At 44.8% G+C, this 22,374-nt stretch overlaps 1 protein-coding gene across 1 annotated transcript in view; it reads right to left on the bottom strand.

The window, feature by feature from the left end:
• Positions 1–22,099, bottom strand: part of jarid2b (jumonji, AT rich interactive domain 2b) — a 116,452-nt gene extending 94,353 nt beyond the window's left edge. The window contains exon 1 of the mRNA XM_034704800.1: positions 21,349–22,099. Within this exon, the coding sequence (XP_034560691.1) occupies positions 21,349–21,393 (45 nt within the window). The 5' untranslated portion in view covers positions 21,394–22,099. The remainder of the gene's footprint in view (positions 1–21,348) is intronic.
• Positions 22,100–22,374: the final 275 nt, after the last annotated feature.

The following is a 22,374-nucleotide window of genomic DNA, read 5'->3' on the forward strand; positions in this document are numbered from 1 at the left end:
ACAAGTTCTCTGAAATTACCTCGCACAAGACATAATAATGTGGCTTGCTGTATAGACACAGCATAGTGCTGTTTTTTCCTTTGTTATCCCTCATAAGTGGGATCAAAGACAGTAGCACCATACTGGGGCACATGTCAGGGTTTGTTACTAACTAATGCGGTGAAATAGTGGAACAATGTACAGCGGGGAATGTCACATTGTGCTGAGCTAATTGACCAGAACAGAAGAGTGCAAAATTAAGTTAGGGGAGAATCTATTAGCTGGCAATTGGAGAACTGAGTGGACAAAATGTAAGAGGTCGTGGGTGTGAGTACGTTTTGGAAACCCACAGGTGACGTAGCAGAGATTTTCCCCTCTCTACGCTCTTGATGTTGAGCGGTGATGGAGGCTTTTCTTGCAAGTTGTGTCATAATGAAACTAATCTGAAATCAGGTAATCTTACTGTCAGTGCTGAGGAGGAGGAAGAGGAGGAGGTGCTGCAGGGGAAAGTGTAAAGATGATGACTCAGACTAGAAAATGATCTGAAAATGTGCTCCGTGCAAGAACATCTGACTAAGCTACGTTTTTTTTTTTCCTTTTTTTGAAAACACACATCCGAGAAGCCAGATTCCTCTAATCCAAGGGAATTGTACAACATGTGCACGGATGACACCATTTCGACCACACAACCCAACTTCACCACTCAAAGTAGGTTACATGATCAAACAGGAGTGTCCTTGCACTGCCCCAAGGGAAGCCCTGTGTATGGTTGCATGCCAAGCATCTCTCCCGCTGCTTTGAATAATTAACTTGGGGCCTGTTTATCCTCTGGGTTTATTCAGAGTTGCTGGACCGTTGACTCACCCCTTTTAATTCCTTCAGGTTTTGGCTACAAAAAAAAGGGACAAGGTGCTGGCTCTTATGGGAGTCCTCTTTAACAAACCAAACACTTTCTCCTCTTGAGAGTGTGAAAGTTTGTGGTTTGTGGCAGCCGAGTCATTGCAGAAAGAAAACAAGAGACAAGAGTACTCTGCAAGATAAGATGATGTTGTTTCTCTGATCAGTTCCCAGTTACCCAAAACATGGGGATTTCTGCTGCTTTCTGCTCAGTGTAGGCCGAGATACGGATATGATGAGAAATTTGTGCCAGCAGGAGTGACCGTAACAGAAACTTTGCAGCAACAAGAAGAGTCACAACGTAATGGAACAGACAACAGAGAGACACAAGCTAACCTGAAGATCTCAGGGCAGCCGGCAGTCTGTGGGAGACACAGCCTGGACACTTTTTGGTGTCCCTGGAGGCACTTCCACAGATGACAATTTCAGACAGTAAGAAAGTCTGGACTGCAAAACCAATCAGCTGCCGTCTTTTACAAATCACGTTCCCATCTTTAGAGACAGTCCAAACAGATCTGATGGCTGCGTCTCAGTCTGGACTCTTTGGTGGAGTGAAACTAATTGTCGAGTTTCTTTTGCGTCACTGACAACCTAACACGAGCATCGCAACAAATTTAGAGTGACAGAAGAGCATCAGAGCCGCTAAGCAGAACATGCTGCTTTTAACATCTACTTGCCGGGTTTGGCTGGTGGGACATAAAAGAGGAGCTAAGGAGGGCACCAATACAGACCTCCATTTCTCATGCTTTCATGGGAAAGAGTAGTTACTGACACCTCAGTGGACCTGTACTGACGGTCGGGTGATGTCTGAAGACGGCAATCCGATCAGATTACTCGCAAAAGCAGAGTGAACGATCGGCCTTGGGATCTAATTTGAGGAACAAATCTGATTTGCTCGCTGAACAAAGCCAATGATTCATGCACGTTGGCTAAAACAAACACAGACAACACATGTTTAAAGTTTTCCTGGGCTGAAGTCACTTAGAAGAGAGAGGAGGGAGTAAAGAGCTCGAATGAAATGCCTGCGTTTGTAAATCAATGTTTTATTGATGTGACTGGTAGCGAGCAGCAGTTTTTATTGTGTTTGGCAGGCCATTGATTTGAAGACGTGCTGATCTCTTCGCTCATCTATATTCATTTGGATGTTAAAGGCAACTTAAAGAGCCCGACGGAGGAACAGCGTGAGTGGTGAGAGGTACACACAGACACGTACTTAAAGAGAGAAAATTAAGGACCAGTCTGAACGTGTTCAGAATCGCCTGGAGGAATACGCCATATGCACAGTGTGCTATCAATTACAGCATGCTGTTAATGCATTGCTTTACTGTGAGTGTGTGTTCAATCAACTAACACGTCCACGACAGTCAGGCCTCAATGTCAAACCATTTGCCTGAGTTGGAAGGAGCTTCAAGTAGTTTTTAACCATGTGGAACCACAGAGCATTCTCAACATGGATTAAAGTATGCTAGTTTGTGTTTACACTCTCTATACTGTTCAGACTTTATAACCTTGGCTGAATATGCGAACAAAGTTGGACAAATGCAGCTCTAGTAGAGTGTACAACAAACCCAAGGACAAAGCTCAGCAGCCATTACGGAGCAATCTCCAGCTCTGGTTTCACTTCCCATTAGCCATTCAGAGCCATGACAATACCCAGGGGGGAGACTGTGCAGCCCTGGCTTCTCCCCTCTGCCCAGGCCTTCACATTAGTCATTTCTTTCTATATATACCAAACCAAGAAGTCCAGTGTTTCTGAAGATGATGATGTTTTTCCCCTTAGTGTCTTACCAAAATTATGCCACTTTTTTCTTCCTGTATTAGAGGGCAGAGCGTGCTGGAAGAGGCAGCCAAACTTCATCTTTGGCAGCCTTGTTGCGTGGGTCATGGAGTTAAATGTCAGGTTTGGTGAATCCAAAGGGAACGCCATCCCTCTCTTAATGGGAGCATGGTTTTGCTAAACTTACAGATGTTTCAAAAGACATGATGCTACTCACGACTGAAAATAATGTCCTAAGAGACAAGAAAGAAATCAAATCCTACACATTTCAAAACACACCATTTTAATATATCTGCTCTGCCCCGGTGTTATCCTTGTCTTGTCCAAGTGGCCGAGTCATTCTTACCTTACCCCTACACTGAGCCTGTGCCTCACTCCCCCCCCCTCCCCGACTTCCAGTCCCAGATTACCCATCAATCCCACTTTATACCACTGGCTCAGACAGCCCACCAATCAGACGGCAGGATGGGGAGGAATATGATAGAGGATTGGCTCGTAGGGGGGGAAGGGGTGGAGCAGCGCAGCCATCCCCTAACAACAGCAGCGTGCTGTGAAATGAGCGAGTGAGCATGAGACTGAGAAAATTCACTCCTCCAGTGTTTGAGTCTTCCTCTCCACTTCTCTACTATCCTCGCATGCCGATGTCCTTCTGTCTCAACTACATCTTCAACACACACTTCCTCTGTCTCAGAAATAGTGCTTTCCACGTCCAGTCCTCACACACACCCCCCACTCTCCCTCGGCTGTCAGTCTGAATATGACTGCTGACTCTGTAGCTTACAGCTACACTGAATAGAGCTCTCAGCCGTCACATGCACACACAGAAACACACACACACACACACACACACTTGCTTGCTTGACGCTGTGGAAGCCGAGGGAGGTTAGGCTGGTTCCTGGCGGAAGGAAACAAATTACACACTGCACTACACATGCCCACACACAAGTGCATATGCGCGCGCACACATGTATGCACTTACACACGAGCACTTGCGGCTCAGCTCGGGTTGAACGGGGTCTCTTCGCTGACCTACTTCTTTACCGTCACTGCGAGGCGAACACTGGGCACACTCGCACTCTATATAAACTCAGCTGCAGTAAAGCTGCTCTCACGATGTGAATGTTTAGGATCAAGAGGGGGCTCCAACCACACTTGCCCCCCCCCCTCCTTGTCTTTCCTGTGGTGAGGAGATGGCAACAAAAAGAGGCCCCCTTCTGTAGAGTCGAGGTGTTAACAGCCTCAAGCAGCCATCTTGTCTGTTTGTGTGCGTGGGGATGACTAAAAAGAGAAGCAGAGATATGTCTGAGGAGTGTGTGTCAAAGAGGCACCTTTGAAACTTTTCAGACTTTCAGTGAAATGTCACAATTGTTGGCTTTTGTAAGATCACGTCTGATTCTATCCCGTGATCTTCTTCTGATGGAGAGTCTTTTCGCATGGCAGCTCTACACATTTACATTCAGACCAAAAAACAACCTTGACATGCTCGATCCGCTGCCTTACCTACAGCGCTTCCTTTTAGAGATGAAAAAAGAAATCTGTTCAAATCTGCTGCAGAAAGCTGCTCTACTTTTTTTCCCCTTTTGAATCATATCAAACTCAAAGTGCTTCAAGCTTTTTAGAACCTCGTCTCAGCCTCTGTCTGGGTCACTTGTTCACAGGCTTTTAGTAACACCTGAAAACTGAACTTTTTTGTGTGAGTTGTGAATACTCTTTCAACGCCGAAGTCAGCCTTGAGTCCAAAGCCATTCAGTCAAAATAAACCACAGTATTTGAGTAGGGAGTAAGTTTTTGGCCACACTTTGGCTAAGTTACAACAATGGTTGCGTTATTGAAAACCTCAATGAGTAACGAGGCTCACTGGACTGCAGTTTGACTACTTTTGTTGAGAGAGTACTGAATAGACTTTAGTTCAGAAGCCGTCTTGAATTACAGCTTTAGAAATTTAATATGAGCTGGATTACATGTTTCAAAATCAGGAGAATACTTGTCTTGTGGTTTTTGAAAGAATGATCTGCAGCGTACAACTTGACATGAATGAAGTCTCCGGATGAATTAATGCAGCTTTATGTTAGCGTGCAGCTGTGGTGTCTGAACGGTCAGAGTCATGTATAGTTGCAACTGGTTGGTCTAAACTGTTTATGCCAAACACCTGCAGCTAAATCAGGTGAATATGAGAGGGAAGAGAGGTGCTTCCCAGACACACAAAGGCCTTATCGCAGACCTCCAACCACTGTCTCCACACACACACACACACACACACACACACACACACACACACACACACACACACACACACACACACACACACACACACACACACACACACACACACACACACACACACACACACACACACACACACACACACACACACACACACACACACACACACACACACACACACAACGCAGGAAGCCCACAGAGGGGGCAAGCATGTGCCCATTGTCAGAGGGTCTCATGAGCCCCCCCCTGCTCTTTCAGCCCTGACAAAAGCTGCATTGATAACACCTAGCAGCCGGAGAGATACAAAAGGAGAGAGGGAGAAGGCACAGAAAAGGGACAAAGAGGAAATTGAAGGAAAAAGGCATCGCTGCCTGTCAATGGATATCCATTCACTTCCTTACCTTGCAGATCATTTGCCCCATAAGGAAAATGTTCCTCCTTTTATTAGACAAATTCAGTCCAGGTTTAAAAAAAAAAAAAAAAAAGGCTGAGCTACACCAGAATTCAAGGAGAACAGAAAGAGGTGGAGGCAGATATGACTCGATAACATTGCATTGGTTATCATTCAGCCAGTCACTCAATCAGTCAGTCAGTCAGTCAGTCAGTTAGTCAGTCCGTCAGCTGCAGATGGGTGAAGCCGGGCACGCTCAGAATAAACTCCAGCAGTGAGTGACAGCCGCCTTCATAAATCAATCGGTTTGACAAGTTATTCATACATCAACACCCTCGTTTATGTAAATCATATGCAAACTGGCTGTCGAGCTCCCGACGCATTTACAAGGAACTTATCCAATTCCCCGCAAGATCATTTGGTGTTCTCTCCGTGTGGAGGAGAAAAAAGATCAGATTTTATGGAGAGCTTTTCACTAACGAGGGGAGAGAATGATAAACTGCAGCGAAAACACACCCAGACGTTTCGTAGTAGAGAAGTAAGAAGAGGGCAGGATGAGTGGCTGACGTTAAATTTGTGTTTGAAGATCTGCTCAAATCTATGACTTTAAACTGAAATAAAAGCCACACAGTCGCAGCTAGGAAAGCTGAGCCGCATGTCAACAGCTCACTCTGGGTCGAAACAATAAATATCTAATCCCTGTCATGTTACAGGGCCCCCGTGCTGCTCCAGGCCCCCTTCAATCGATCAGGGTCCCGTCCCCCCTCCTCTCTGTATGATGCCCCTGCCTGCGACACAAGTAAAGGGACTAATCAATGAGATTTAGCTGGTGCTACAGATGCAATAACAAGACGAGGGAATAATAGATTTAGAGCTGCGTTAGGGTTTATTTATATGGTTTGTAAGGATGGTTGATTGACAGGAATGTGCGGTATTATGCGGCTCGTATATGTACAGATATATGACAAAGAAAAATCAAAAAAGAGGGCAAAGAGTAGAGGAGGTTTGTGTGCAACTTACAGGAGAAAATGGCAGGGACAACGTATGAAAGCAACAAATACAAACTTCCATCCTGTAGACAGAAATTCAAGGTAAACAAGTCTGACCTGATGGAAGATTTTACCTCATTTATCTTGTTTTGTTCCAGAAGTTATACCGCAGTAAAAATTATGCATTGACCTGATTTAATGCCCTTAACCTCTCACATTTAACTCTACCAATTCAATGCATACAATTCTGTTTCTCCTGTTGCAACAGCACCGATCAAGATCATACAAGCAGACACCCAGATTAAAATTCAATATAGGCCAAGTCACTCGCTATCACAACAATCATATTTCAGCCGCGCTAATCAAATCCACAAGCGTGACCTCTGGGGGTATATTAAATGTGTATATAACATGTGTCATCTCTCAAATTTTTAGCAGGGGGAGATATCCATCTACACGGGTAAATACAGCAAGGGAGAAAAAAAAAAAAGGTGAGCCAGCAGCAGTCACAGTAGCTACAACAAATTCGCTCCACATAAAAATGAGCAGGGGATAGTTTCAGCGTGCGAGCTTGCCAGAACCACGGGAGGGAGACTAAATGATTATGTTACAACAACGCCGACTCCAGCTCCCTGAAAATAACAATCAGGGTCCAGGTAGGATATTGCGGCCGAGCGAAATTAAACAGGGAGAGAGAGAGCGAGACAGACTGGGAAGGGAGGGAGAGTAGGAGGCAAATTGATCAGTGATCACGGGGGTTTGTGTGTCAAGCAGCCAGGAAGTAGCTTGCTCCCAAATTTCATACTCTACTTCATGAGCTGACAGAGGGAGGATGCAGAAGGAGAGATATGCTCACTTTCTCTCTGTCCATGCTGCTCAGACAGACTGATCCTGTGCAGAATATGGTCCTGCCAATCAAACTGCTTGGGCCCTGTTTTTTTGAATACGGCAAAGTTGACCCCCCCCCCCCCCCCCCCCCCCAAAAAAACGACAACACTTCCCCTCTGTATGCAGCGTTGCGCCACTGGGGACCCAAGAAAAAGCACCTGTGCCGTGGCCTGGAAAGGGTTAACCAGCAGCAGGCTGAGACTAATGCAGATTGTCAGTGTGATAAGATTACCAGTCAATGTGGTGGTTAATGGAAGCCACCACAGCCCGGCACTGACAGTTGACAGAGAAGGCAGAAACGTGAAGGGCCTGACTACGGTTGAAGAAGCACTACTTTTAGTCTGCACGGTAACTTTTGCTGAATCTTCTGCTGGGATGGACTCACATCAACCAAACAGATTTTAAAGGCAGCTAACTGAGCTTAAACATGAGGTGTAGCTGGGAGGCCTTAAAGGTTACACATGGTTGAGAAATAGTCATAACAAGATTCTGGTTTGTGCAGACTGTTGAGGACAGTCGCTGAACTGTAATGCCATATATATTCACATGTGACACTGAATATTCATTTTGATTCAACCATCATTATAATCTCTGCAGATACACAATAGACATGCATGTTATTGCACATGATAATAAAAGTAATCCAGATGACTTTGTGGATCAATAGCATTTTGTGGTTTTGTATTGGTGCATTTACTAGCACGATATCCAGAACCGGATACAGATGGCCTTTTTTCACTGACATCAGTATCAGTATCAGAACTACTAACTGTGACACAAGATTCATTCAAATCTTTGCTGAGACACATTCATCAGAGCTGCATGATAATCTTATGAGCAGAGTGAAAACAGGAAAAACTATCAAATAAAGAACAATGTGGCCATTGAGGCGCAATTTTGGAAAAGAAGTCCGGCAAAGGAGATCTACAGCTCTGGAGAAAATTAAGAGATCACTGCAAAACATGTGTTCTGTGCTTCTTCTAGTCTTAGAACTTTTTATCTCCTCTTATTTTTTTTAACGTAAGTTCAGAGATCAATACATGGTGGAATAATCCAGATTTTTTTGATTACAGCTTTCATGCATCTTGGCTTGTTCTCCACCAGCCTCTCACATTGCTGCTGGGTAAGGTTCTGCCACTCTCGGGAAAACGTTCAACGGGCTTAGCTTTGTCCAGGGTTTGTCAGGTGTATCATGGAATCAGTACCTTATTAAAGGAGAATTAGGTATGACTGTGGACTAGTGTTGTAGTCAAGGCCACATTAACCAAGACCAAGACATGTCCGAGACCAGAGTGCACCGAGACCAAGACAAGACCAAGACATTTAGGGATTGAGACCGAGTCAAGACCAAGACCAAGGCAGGGCAAGACCGAGACAATACCATGACCATATATCAATGAAAAATCATTATGAGAGTTAACAAAATAAAATACTTCTGTTTATTTTACTTAAGTTTGCTTTGAATACTATTGACAGCCACAAACAAGGTTTGGTTTTGTCTTTGTTGCCTTTCTTTTGACTTCTTAAAAAAAAATTTTTTCTTTTATCACAGTAATGACAGGGACACAGAGTGCATCAGTGGTGGTCTCGACCAGTCTTGATATAAAATACGGAGTCCTCCCAGTCCGAGACCAAGACAAGACAGAGTAAAAATGGTTTCGATTCCGATACCGAGACCTGAAATAAGCAGCCTCGAGACCAAGACCGGTCTCAAGTACTACAACACTACTGTGCACATTCACTAGACAGAGAGAGCAGATTTGCATCAATGTGCTGTATGGAGGAATGAGGATTTCAAGACAAATTTGGGGTGGTTTCTTGATATATATCCAGAGCTTTACCCTACCATATGAAATATTTTAAACAGAGCTAAACTAGACTTAAAACCAGAGGGGAACATAAGACTCTTCTTCACATTGTAGTTACAACAGCTGCATGAGGTTATACTGAGAGCAAAGCTGTTGTAATGCAATATATACACAACACTTTAATACTATGCAGAATATTTGTGATGAAAAGCAAAAAGCAAAAGCAGCAACAGTTCAAATTGATCACAAATGTTCCATTAGGATCCCAGACTAAACAACATGAGACACACACTGAGCGTCACACTGAAGTACACTCAATTTACAAAGCAGCACAACAACTCATTTACACCTCACCTCGACCTCATAGTGCTACATCTAAAGATTATTTTCTCTGCATTCTGCTGTGTCCAACATCCTAAGCCTTTTTAAAGCCTCTGTTTGGGTGTCTATGTGTCTGTAAGTGTGAATGCGTGTGCTGCTGAATGATTGCAGATTACACTGTAGCCAGAGGACGTTATGAAACACAGCCAGGGCTCCAGCTGAGGGAGTTGGTCTGCTTTAGGGAGTTGTAGTGCGAGCCCAGGAGTCCATTCCCTGGCTCAACCACTGGCACACAAAAAGGAAGACAAGAGGCAATTAAAGAATGATTTTCACCTCACAGCTTGGGACAAAACCCGGAGTATCTCACCCCACCCCTTCGCTCCATTTACACGATGATCACACACAAAGGCGAGTCTCCGAGGCCTCTAAGGGGACCGTAGAAATGGGGGATGAGACTGACAGAATATAAGGGACAGAGAGAGAGAGAAGTAATAGGATTGTGAGAAAGGGTGAGGGAAATTCTGTGTGCAAAAGGAGCGGGCAGTGTAGATGGAGATGGGGAGGAGAAGAGTGTGAAAAAGAGGTGAACAATGGGACAGTGGGGATGTAGAATGAAGGTGATGCATGAGGGGCAATTAGAAGGCGTCAGTGTAGCTCACAACCCACGCAAGAGAGGAAGGTAAAGAGGGAGGGGCACACACACACACGCGTGTGCTGCTGACTTACGCTGGTGACTGACCTCAAAGGGAGGAAGTGAAAGCAACCAGAGTAATCAGACAAAGACGTCAAAGAGCCCACCACATGGTTTGTTGGCACCCTTACATTCAGCCTGGCTTGTTTTCTGATCTTCAAATATCATAACTGAATTTCTCTATAATTCTGTCCGACTCATAACAGCCCATCAATGATATCAGAATTAGTGACCAAATAGATTGTGCAGATTAAGAAGTGTTGTATGCTAATGCCAAAATGAGTTATCAGTGATTTAGCATGCAACACAATAAAGCTCTGAGTCAAAGCTCTAGCTCACTGTCAGATCTGCAGCCCACCCAGGCTGTGGTCCGTGGGTAATGACATTGCTCATGTCTGTTTCCTGGAAGGTCATGCTGTTACGGCGATGATCTTTTATTCATAAAGCCCTGGCTGTAGAGTTTCTCAGTCTCAAAGAACCCCCCTGAGCAGAAAACATACATTGTTTCAGCCATGACTGCAAACAAAACAAACTCCTGCTTGCTAACTTAACTCTCACTGGCAAAGTTTCCCAGTGGAGTTCTAAATAAAGCCACAACCTACTGAGTGCCGAATAGTGACCAAGCGGCAACCTCCAGTCTCAATGTAAACACACACGCCCCGCTGTGTCAGAGAAACTACCAGCAGCAGCTCATCCCTGGCTGGTTAATGCGACTGCAACACAAACGGGACAGGTTGTTTGTGTGTTTGTGTGTGTGTGTGTGTGTGTGTGTGTGTGTGTGTGTGTGTGGAGGGGGGATTATTCGAATAATTATCGAATAGTATTTTGGCTTGAAATACCCATCCCTAACGTGATTCAAAACTTTGTCCCTCAAAGATGCCAGTAAACAGATGTTGTTATAAGCTCAGCTACTGGCATAAGAGACACAAGAGCAACAGCAAGGATCAATAAGTATGATGGAACATTTAACATCAGCATGAGTAGATCTATACCCTTCTCAATGTTCATTACATGAATGAGGCGTAAATGAACTCATCAATCAAGTCTGTTACTCAGAACAAGGTTTGAATTTCAGGAGAATAACAAAGCGTCATATGTGACTGACTGCTATGAGTAATGTGAAAATCCACTCTTGCTTTCACCTACTGAACGAAAGGGGTGTTTTTTGTCAGAGTGAGAACGACTGTCAATAACAGTGAAATGACTGATCTACTGTCAGGAAATGGGCCAACATCATAAATTGTGAAAGTTCAACAGTTTCCTGAGAATATTGGAATTTACTGGATGTGTGTCACAACTGTCGGGTGATAAACGAAAAACCTGATGATGAAATTAAAAACTGTAAGAGGAAAATTTTCGTTTTCCGTTCTCTGAAAGAGATTCACTTGAATGATAATCAAATATAAACATGATCACTTTCATTTTATCTGCTTCATCATGCGCTCAGAGGTGAAACTTATACTGAAGGATAAAAACACTGCCATTCAACATATATGTAGAATTTCCCCTCCCATCTACATCCTCTCAGTTTCACTGCTTGATTTCTCTCCCTCATGTGATGGCTAATAACTTCCCCAGATTTAACTCCAGTTACCAGAAGCTCCAACAACAAACTAACTTCACTCTTCATCTGTTCCACACCCTCATGAGATTTGACGCCAAAACAAAGAGAAAGACATGTTTCACTTGCTCAGAGACCTTGTCAGCATGGCAGTTTCTATAGAAACCTCTGAGTGGGAGGTAGAAGTTGCCCAGATTCATACATGCCCAGTTCACACATGCACTGACACAAACATAACAGAGGTTCAGCAGTTGAGGGGGGGGGGGGGGGGGTAGAATACGCTCAAGTCACCATGGTAACTCCTTACTAGTTGGCTTACAAATGAGGTTTACCTAGAGGTTTGTTTTGATTGTAGCGCTCAAAAACAACTGCATTAGTCATTTCTGATGTGTGAAAGTGAGCGAGTCTCAATAACAGTGAGGTGCAGATTCAACCAGTGGTTATCTCATTTCCTGTCCACCTTCTCAAACAAACAATTAAAGCTAAAAACAGCAAAGGCTGTCGTCATTCTTTTGTGATATGCGCAAGGTATTTTGTTAGTAGACAGGCCTCGCCTCTGCTGCGGATGCAGGAGGTGATTCCACTTGAGGAGGTGACTAATTTGATTATTTCTATCCTCTAGGATTTCTTCTCCTTGACGATCACAGGTTGTGATTTCCTGAGCTGGCCTCCCTCTCCCTCTCCCTCTCCCTCTCCCTCTCTCTTCCCCCCCCCCCCCCTCTCTCTGCCCTCACTCCCTGCCCTGGGCCTTGTGATGTTTGATCCAGGGCCAGGGGAGGCCGGCCAGACATTCAGCCCAGACTCTGGCGCCCTTCCCTCAGTGTACCATGCACTCGAGCTCCCTGCTGTGAGGCCTGGAGGAAATCAGGCAGCCGGGAGAATTATAAAAGCCCCTCATCTATTGAGCAGAGGTTAAAAACAGGGGGGAACAATACCTTTGACTCACACTAGGCTTCTCTCCGTGGAGCAAACTTTAAAAGCACCTATTGCTCACAAAAGAATCAATAGGCAAAAAAGAGAGAAAGAGAAAAATCAATACGCCTGTACTGACTCTTGTCAGTTCCTGCTGTTTTTCATACTGGGTTCATTTATGGGAATAAGAATAAGAGCTCCAAGGACAGCACACAGAGCAACATTATAATTTATACAACAGGAAATTTATCCAATGACATGTTTTAAATAAGCATTTAAATTGTGTCCAACATCCCTTTGAATCTGATTCTAGAAAAGGAACTGCAACAAGGACCAGATTTACCACGAGTGAAACAACAACCCCACAGGGCAAGATTGTGTGTGTGTGTGTGTGTGTGTGTGTGTGTGTGTGTGTGTGTGTGTGTGTGTGTGTGTGTGTGTGTGTGTGTGTGTGTGTGTGTGTGTGTGTGTGTGTGTGTGTGTGTGTGTTTGGCAGCATGGTTTTGGAGGGGGTTAATTCACACAGCTGTGTAAGATCAAACCAGAGAGGATTCCAAAGTTTCCTTTTGGCAGACCGAATCAAAACAAAAAGCAAGCGAAATAATGCGGCACGCTGACTGAGCCGGAGACCGAGAGAGGAGAGTTGCGAAAGCGCCAACAACCCTAATCATGTCGCTAAGCAGGCTGATCTTTGGAGCAAATTATTATCACACACACACACTTTGTAAAATTAAAACTAAGTGCAGATTCTTTTGATCATTGAAAGAGCTCTCTCCCTCTCTCCCTCTCCCTCTCCTTCTCCCACAGAAAGCTCGTCCGACGCCTCTCTCCTCTCTTTGTAGCTGCGCTGAGTAACACGGCAGATGAGTTTCGAGGCAGGGCGTGAGAGAGATAGAGTGGAACAGGGTGAGAAAAAAAATCCACTCAGTATTCTATTACAGGACAAGATGACGGGGGGAAGTAATGCGTTTCTTGTGGCAGGTTGGAGGATGGGGGTTGGAGGAGAGACGCAAACAGAATGTGTATATATTGACCCGAGATCAAATAAACCATTTATTCTGCCTCTTACGGCCCTCAACCACCCACCAGCACCACCGCCGTCTTCCTCATTCTTCCTGTTTCTCACTTGTGAACCAGCACATCTGACAACTCAGCGGCAACACCGGTACCCCTCCACAGAGTGTGTTCCATCAGTCAAACAGGCTCTCGCCCATCCTACAAATGCAGTTTGGCATGCCAGAACGATACAAGAGAGTGCCAGATGCAGTTAACACCTTTGCTGTTAGCACTCATTTTCCTCTAAATCTGTTAAAAAACCCACAAAAATTCAACTCCTATTCTGTCTCTAAGCATCCAGCAAACGGCTGAAAATAAAGATCACACAGCAACAGTGGTCAACATCCACTTTGCTCCACTAGCTCAACCCTCCTCAAGCTTTGGAGGGAGTGAGAGAGGGAGGGAGGGTGGAGAAGGGGTGACTGCCACCCTAAATTAAGGCCTCCCTCGCAAAAGGGCCAAACGCTTGGTGAAAAGGGTTGCATTCAAGAGCGCTTTCACAGAAGCGAGGTCACATTTCCACGACTAGCTAGCCATGCATGTTGGAGAGGCACAAATGAGTGTCGGGGGAGAGAAAGAGGGGTAATGATAGTCAAATTTTTCTGTACAAAGTTAGCACAGGAAAATGCCCTCATGAGAGATTAAATGAGGGAGAGAGAGAGAGTCAGAGAGTATTGCCGGCCAAACAGGGAGGGGCTGAATGGAGCGGCTGGTGGAAACAAACTGCTCCATCATAAAGAGGATTCATGGGTTATAGAGAGCTTGTGAGACTGTAATGTATAACAAGGATTGTTATACGTGAACATTGAATTGTAAAGCTGACACTGGTGACACTATACAACAGAAAATATGACACGTCAGCATTTTTCAAAGAACACCAACATCAGTTAGCTCCAGGATTTTTCTCATCTTCGCATTGTGTTCCAGGCATTTTACGACATTGCTTTTACTGGCACATGTTCGACAGTGAAACTGTGGTATTCCGGGCAGAAAGAGAGAGAAGGAGTAATGGAGGATCGATACAGCCTGAGCCTCTGCTCTGTTGCTTCATCCCAAGAGGCTTAATTCACTGGATGTGTAAAGACGACGGTGTCACAATAGGGGATCAGATGGGATTGACCGCCGGATGAAAATGTAAGGAGTGTTTATTAAACTGATGTAGTTGAGATGAAGAGCAAGGGGGAGGGGGGGGGGGAGCAGGGATGGGTCAAGAGGTTGTCTAAGAGACGTACATAATGGTCATTAAACGCTAATGCCGGGCTAAGCTACGATAGCTTGTCCATTCAAAAACAAGCTAATGCCTCCTATTTCAGCTTACGGGCTTAAAGAGGAGCCCCGGGCTAAGCTGACATTTGAACAAGCAACGAGACACCTGAAGATCCGAGAGATTGTTTGTGTACTTCTCTAAAATGACATCTATATTTGACAATTCTGTATGTAGGAAATAGCAAATCAAAAAAAATGTTTTCCTTTCATCTCTCTAATGCTGAATGTCCTTCACGGGCCCCCGTAAAGCCTGCAAGGCCACACCAAAGACAAAGCTAAAGTGTTGATTCAGCTTCATAGGGATCCTGAACGGATAAGCTGTGGCAACCCCACACACACACACACACACACAGACACACACACACACACAGACCCACACGCTCATTCTCACACACACACACACACACACACGCACGCATGAGTGAGCATGTGTGTCCACAAACACACACACATAGCCTCTCAGGGCCTGACCAGCTGTCTCTCCCCCCTCCCTCATCCCCATCTCCGTCCAAACCTAGAGGGGCAGGAGGAGATAAATCACTCGGCAGAATGAAGACGTGCACGCAGGGAGCGCTTGTGGTGTACGCACACGTGCGCATGCACACGCGCATGTACAAGCGCGCACACACACACACACAGTATTGGTTGTCCACAACTGTGTTCTGTCCAACCAATCTTTGAGTCCAACTATGGGAGCATATGCTGTAAAACACACCTACACACAGTCACACACTTCTCATGACAGAAACAGTTGTGCTGTAAAACAAAGACAGTCACACCCAGCTTTATGTCATCACTCCTGTAGGTAGCCCACACTGAGTGCTGATAACTACAAGACAGCTTGCAAGGGGTGGCCTTAAAACCAGTTACTCTCACCTACTGACTGCAGGTGTATACCTAAAAGACCTTTGCCTCAGTGTGTGTGTGTGTGTGTGTGTGTGTGTGTGTGTGTGTGTGTGTGTGTGTGTGTGTGTGTGTGTGTGTGTGTGTGTGTGTGTGTGTGTGTGTGTGTTGGTGCCAGCTAAAAGCCGGAGATTGTGCTCAATGTCAACAGCTGATAAGAGAAAAGGTCATATTGCGTAACCGGAGTTTTTTTGCCGTGTATGTGTGTGACATAATACAGAGAAGAAGAGGGAGACGAAGACAGTAAAGGGTAAACAGGGAGAGTGCGCGTTAATGTCTGAGAAAAGAGCCGAGCGCTGATACATTTGGCTGCTGAACATCCATCGCCGCTCCAAATTGAAGCCGGCAGCTCACACAGCGCCAGTAATGATGCAGTAAAGTCTCTTTTGGCAAAGCGGACTTTATTTAAAAGGGAGAAAAAAGGGCTGCCTTCTTCCTCATTTCAGTACAAACTTGATAAACACATAAATAAATAAAGCTGAATTAAAAGAGGCCGGGCAAGCCAACTTCACTCCCAGAATTTTTTTTCTGGCAGTGCTTGTCGAGTCGGCAGGGCCCTGAGAGAGGAGAGAAGAGACCAGAGGGATATGAAAATGCTGCGCCTGCAGCGTGGGAAGAAACGCTTCCTCTTAGCTTTCACCCAAAACTGTTGAAGCAATGTTCAATTACCTGACAAATTTCAGTGAAGTGGAAATTTAATTGTCACTTAGACAAGAGAAATCCGACGGCAGACTCATCTGGTTATGTTTTGTGTGATGTGAAGTAAATAATTCACTTAATGTCTTTTCTGCGTGAGACATACAAGCTCCTGGTTAGCTTCAGTTATTTTCCGCTGTGTGTAATTCGCTGGCAGGCGATCTTCATGAGGACTTTTTATATTCTTGGCAGTTGCTTTTATGCCACCCTGATACAGTTTGGCATCATAATCAAAGTAGCCCCGCTTTGATTTTCTCCCAATGGTGAATAGAAAGTAATACAGCAGAGTGATGTTACGTTCAAATTAAAAAGGATTATCCTCTGTTGCCTTGTGTTCACCACTCTCTCAGCCACATCCTGCTGCTAACAAACCTGAAACACACTACGTGAACTAACACATATGGAAAGTACTTTTATCTTTCACCATAGAGCCTTTCACAGGTGCCACGTGGAATGTAACCATAGTGAACGTGGTCACATAAACAGGCAGTAAAACGTTGCTTTTGCCACAGTACACTTTGGTTTGCCCCGGTAGCCATAGTGACAGGGAGGTTGCAAAGTGAACCCTGCCATGTTGCACACGTGAGGAGAAGGGGGCTTATGAAAAGAGAATTTGCATTGAAACATAAGGTTAAATGAAGCGCATTGAGGCTCAGGCACGGTGAAAAAACAACCCTGTGACCCTCTCTTCATGGTCCTACATGAGGCCCACATTTCATTTGGACAGGCCGAGAACGAGGGAGCGAGACAGAGACAGAGAGACAGGGAGATAAAGAGAGGAAGAGGAGGAGAGGAGGGAGAGAGTCTGTGCCTTTGCACTCCCCATACTGCCCCCGCTCTCTGTTTTTGTTTCCTCTTTTTGTGCATGCTCAGCGCACACACTCACAGTGCAATGGATTTTCAACTTGGCCCTCATCAGTTGTGCGCCTGATGAAACAAACACTGACAGCCTCTTTACATTTGTAAAGGCCCCTGCAGCAGCTGTGCTTGTCCCACACACACCATGCGTGCACACAAACACGCACTCTCACACACATACACACACACAACCTTTGAATCAGAGGCCTAGCCCCAGCTGGGGCCTACAGGAAGAGCCGACTCTGCACAAAATGGCCCTGGCTGCACGGAGCTGTTCTCTGCCGTGCTCTCCTGCTACTCTCGCTTCCACTCATTCACAAACCCACATACACACACAGTGTGTGTCATGTTTCGTTAGACGGAACAACACCGCTGCACATTAGCGGCTGCTACCTCAGTCCTAACACAGCACCTACCCTGTCTGGTGGCTTAAAAACAGAGTGACAAACTAAAAAAAACACACTGTTCTTTTCTTTCTTTTACATTTTGTAAGGGGATAGAGAGAAAGTGGGCTCACACTTTCTCCTGTAGCATCATTCAGCCAGTCATTAGTGACAAAGCATTCCTGGGAAAAAGAGCTGACATGACAACTTGGCTTTTCTCTTTGGTTCTTTTCCCACTGAAGCTACCAGCTCTAGCAGAAAATGCTAATTGCCTTGTTTGCTTTTATTAAAGACTCATCCAGCTTTTTCAATCACTTTATGACAGATGAATTGTAATATGTATCTCACATAGTGGGTGTTTGTTGGGTGCAGAGGGTGGGGGTGGATGGGTAACAACTCACAATCGTGTTTCAGGGGAAATGGTTAAGCCAAGCATGTATAATTGTCTTACGCTAATTAAGGGGGGGGGGGGGTTGAGACACGGGAGGGGGGGGGGGGTCAGTAGGGGCCAAGAGTCCTGTCTCAAAGCCCACAGGGGGGACTTGGGGATCTGGACTCCTCCAGGTTGTTGTACAAATGCACGTATGTAAGTCCTTATTTGGTCCAGGCCAGACTTTATTTATTAACTGCAGCTGCTGAAAACACATGACAGATATGACACACATGCAAATACACTGTCACACACACACACACACACACACACACACACACACACACACACACACACACACACACACACACACACACACACACACACACACACACACACACACACACACACACACACACACACACACACACACACACACACACACACACACACAGAGAGAGAGAGAGAGAAACGTGCACACTGTAGTCAGACTCACAAGTAATTCCCTTAGTTCTGGTATATGTATGTATGAACAGTTAGTTATGAATAGACCAATATTTTCGGGGATGACATTGTTGACTGTCTGGATTTGAAGAGGGAACTTCTAGTTAGTCACCATTTCTATGGAACATCCTGTTTCCTAGATTCAAAGGGAGATGTGCAAACTATTTCTTATTATCAATGGTGAATTCCTTTGCCACATGCAACCCACTTTTGCAAAACATAAAGGTTTAAGCCATGAGACCGGGGCGGCAGCTTTCAATTTAGATTTCCTTTTCTTTAGTCATTTAAAACATCAGTCTTCTTTAGGATGACTCACTTTTGTGTTTGACAACAACTGAAAGTTGAACCCCATACATTTACCAGTAACAGAAATGTATGTTTCCTATAAAAGCACATACAGATGTGTTACAATAACATCAGTTGAAAGAGGGGATTTTTTTCTTTCTCCTCAATGAGACAGCTGCCTCACAGGAAGCGTCCCAAATGTGCTCACATTAAGTTACTGGATGACATTTTAGAAGGGAGATTTTTTATATGATTTATCCTTTTTTATAGCAAAGATTAGCAATTAGTGTGTGGTCAAAAACTGTGTGAGCATAGAAACTAGAAAAGTTCTCTTGAGGACTTAGAATGTCACAAGGACTATGCTTTAATACAGGGGTTCCAAACTTTTCAGCCTGCGACTCCCAAAATATAGGTGCAAAAGACTTGTGACCCCCACTGTCCCTCAAAGTGATTTACTGTGCCTTAATTTAGATGGTCTGCAGAAAATGACCCTACCTATATGAGCATGTGGTTGTGTTTCCTGTGCCTTTAAGAATCAACCTACTGCTACTGATGCTTTTGATAATTCACTGTTCACTAACCCTAAACTTTGGAGTCATCTGGCAACAAAGAAAGGCAGAAAACTCATTACGTTTTCTATTTTCAATGTTTTATTTCAAGGTAAGCTATTATTTTTGTCAATATTTTTTACCATAATGGGTAAAATGTAACAATTGTATACAAGTTAAAAAAAAAAAAACATCCCCCATTTCTGTCTTGCGACCCCCCACTTTGGGAACCCCTGCTTTTATAGATGACATGTGAAATGCGTTAAATTCTCCTTACCTAAGGGGGACAGGAAACTCCCTGACTGAATCAAGTTGCATTCAAGACTGCATTAAATAAACTTTTTCTTGTGTTTAGTGTTATTGTTTGCTTGCTCCTGCAAACCTGTTGCTCAGCTTGGCCCTTTGCAATATCATCCTCCAGCATAGAAACATGTGTTGATTTGGCCTGGTTTGGATTTGTTCAGTAAGCAAACTGTCTGCTGGAGTTAACACACTTTTTAGAGGCACTCCACGTGTTGTTTGGATGGGGGGTGGGCGGCTGGCTCTGCTGGCTCTGCTGACTCCAGCTTCACAGCATTAACAGACATGATATGCCTCGTGCAATTAAACGCACCGAAGTAGCTGTTTTATGCGCGTGTCGACAATTCACAGCAACAATGTATCAACACACGACGAGAGGTGCAGCAAAGTTTAAAGCCCAGACACACACACAGGCCCAGAAAGAGGGTGTCTTCATGAAAACGGTAGGGTAACTTGGTGAGCTTGTAACACTTCCCAAGATTATGCTTCCTTCATTCACGAGGGAGGGCTAACAAGTGTTCACTGAACTACAATTAAAGCTAACATTTAGCGAACCGTTTTTTATTTCAAGACTCCCTCCGCAGAAATTCACCAGTGTTACTTGCAGAAAGAAAATGGTTGCTTCTTCGTATCGCTTCATACATGAGCCTCTGCAATGCGACTGAACACAGCCCTGTTAAAAGGACTGTCTCGTGGTGAAACACTGTGCTCCACCACACAGGGCAGGTAATGCGCAGTTTTGTGTGTATTCGGCAGCCGTGGACGAGACCCAGACGCTTGTAAGCTAATCCCCTGTAGTATTGCAAAAATGGAGTTATCCCTCAGCGGGCTGCTGCAATATCTGTTCGTCCACAGAGGTCACACGGAGACCCGAGACACGGTTGAGACTCTAGTGGACTTCTTATTCACAGTGCCTGATTGCAAAGATAACCCTCCTAACAACAAGCACCAGAGTGTCCTCGCGTTCTTTCAAGTGTTCGAAATTGTCCGAAAAATGCTGAATTGCATGACCCCCTTTTCCTCTGCTCTCCCTTCACTCTTTATGGAGAGAATTAAAGAGCCACAACAGTCCACGAAACGTGTCGGGTTTGCCAGCCTCACAGCAACAACAGCACAGCGCCGACACGCCATAAATATACCACGAACATTAATATAAGCTTCAGTATGAGAATGGCTTTACATTCTGAAAAGGTAAGAGCTCGGTTTGAAAGCAGAGATATAATGCTCAGCATGGGACGAAATGGAAGCCGAAATAGCTGAGCCATGGCCGACAGGCTTGTCTTCACGGCTCTGAATAGGAAGAAATGAGGAGCGAACAAAAGCCATTTCTGAAAACACTTTGCCAAGTCCTTTAATTTGGAACCTTTTAAGGCTTTATCGCGTAGCCAAGACACACCGTGCATCCCCCACAAAACGAGTCAAATTGAGAGGAGCAATCCCCCAAAAGCACCCGATGTTGAAATAGCCTAAAACATGTCTGATGTCGAAGAAACGCTGCAACACAGACACTGAATAAACATTGCTGTCTCTTTAAATAAAAAGCATGTAATTGGTAACACGTTTGGATAACTTGGAAGGGTTATCCTATAAAGATATCTGACCCAATTCTACACAAGCAGCCTGATGGTAACCCTCACAGTCCAGGATGAAAGTTTATGTATTTTCATCGAGACGAGGAAGGCAAACTTGAATAGAGCGGTCGCATTTGATAGCAGTAAAGGCAAAATATGGTTTGTACTTACGTATTTCTTTTGAATGATATTCCTCTTAGGTCTTTCCTTGCTCATTATGCAATCCCCAAAATGTTTGGCTATAGAGAGAATGGCCACATGAATTTCTTTCTTTGACTCTCGCCTCTCCCGGAGCACAACCAAATGACGATTTAAATCCCCGGCTCCGTAAGCAAAAGCTTGCTGGCTTTGCACAATTCTCCTTCGGTGTCTCCCTTAAACTATTCGGATGTAAATCCCCCCAAAAAATCAAGGGTCGACGGCAGACAGAGACGGACCGAAGCCAAACTCACTTAGGGATAACATAGTCAAAACAAATGCACAATAAGTTCCATTCGCCAGAACAGCTCGTCTTCTCGTCTCTGCGCACTCGCTCCCGGCTCTTTTCAAATGCATGAATATACTGGAGGTGGCGTCGACAAAGTTACATCTTGCTTGAAGTGACGGAACGGTAGGTAATTAATAAATAACATAACAAAACAAAACGTTAGGTGTCACGTCTTTTTTTAGCTGGAGCCTGTGGTCGATGGGAGAGCTCTCCAGCGGCACTGCTCTACTGACTGAGAGCAGCTCCTTTCTTCCTCAGCCTCCGCCTCTCAGCCTATCACGGCCCCTCAGCACTCAGCGGCAACTTCAAAATGACGGTGAGACAACACGAAACACGAAACACTACCAAATGTACGTACTCCGCAGTTTTTTTAAAGGATGTATTGTGTGTTCCTCGCCATTAAAGTGAAGTTTATCCTAATTTGTATTTAAAAATGGCGGATTTAACCCTTCAGACTACACATTCCCAGAGGTGTGGCCTCGAGTCACGTGACTTGGACTCGAGTCAGACTCGAGTCACAATTTTGATGACTTTGGACTCGACTTGACAAAGTCATCAAAGACTTGCAACTCGACTTGGACTTTGGCATCCATGACTCGGGACTTGACCAAGCGGCAACCTCCGGTCTAAAAATATGAGTCAATGCGGAAGTGTTAAAAGCTGCAGTTCATCGAGGATCCGCTTGAGGCTGGCTCCGGAAGTACCGGAAG

Source organism: Notolabrus celidotus, chromosome 16 (assembly GCF_009762535.1).
Source record: "Notolabrus celidotus isolate fNotCel1 chromosome 16, fNotCel1.pri, whole genome shotgun sequence".
Classification (NCBI taxonomy): Eukaryota; Metazoa; Chordata; class Actinopteri; order Labriformes; family Labridae; genus Notolabrus; species Notolabrus celidotus.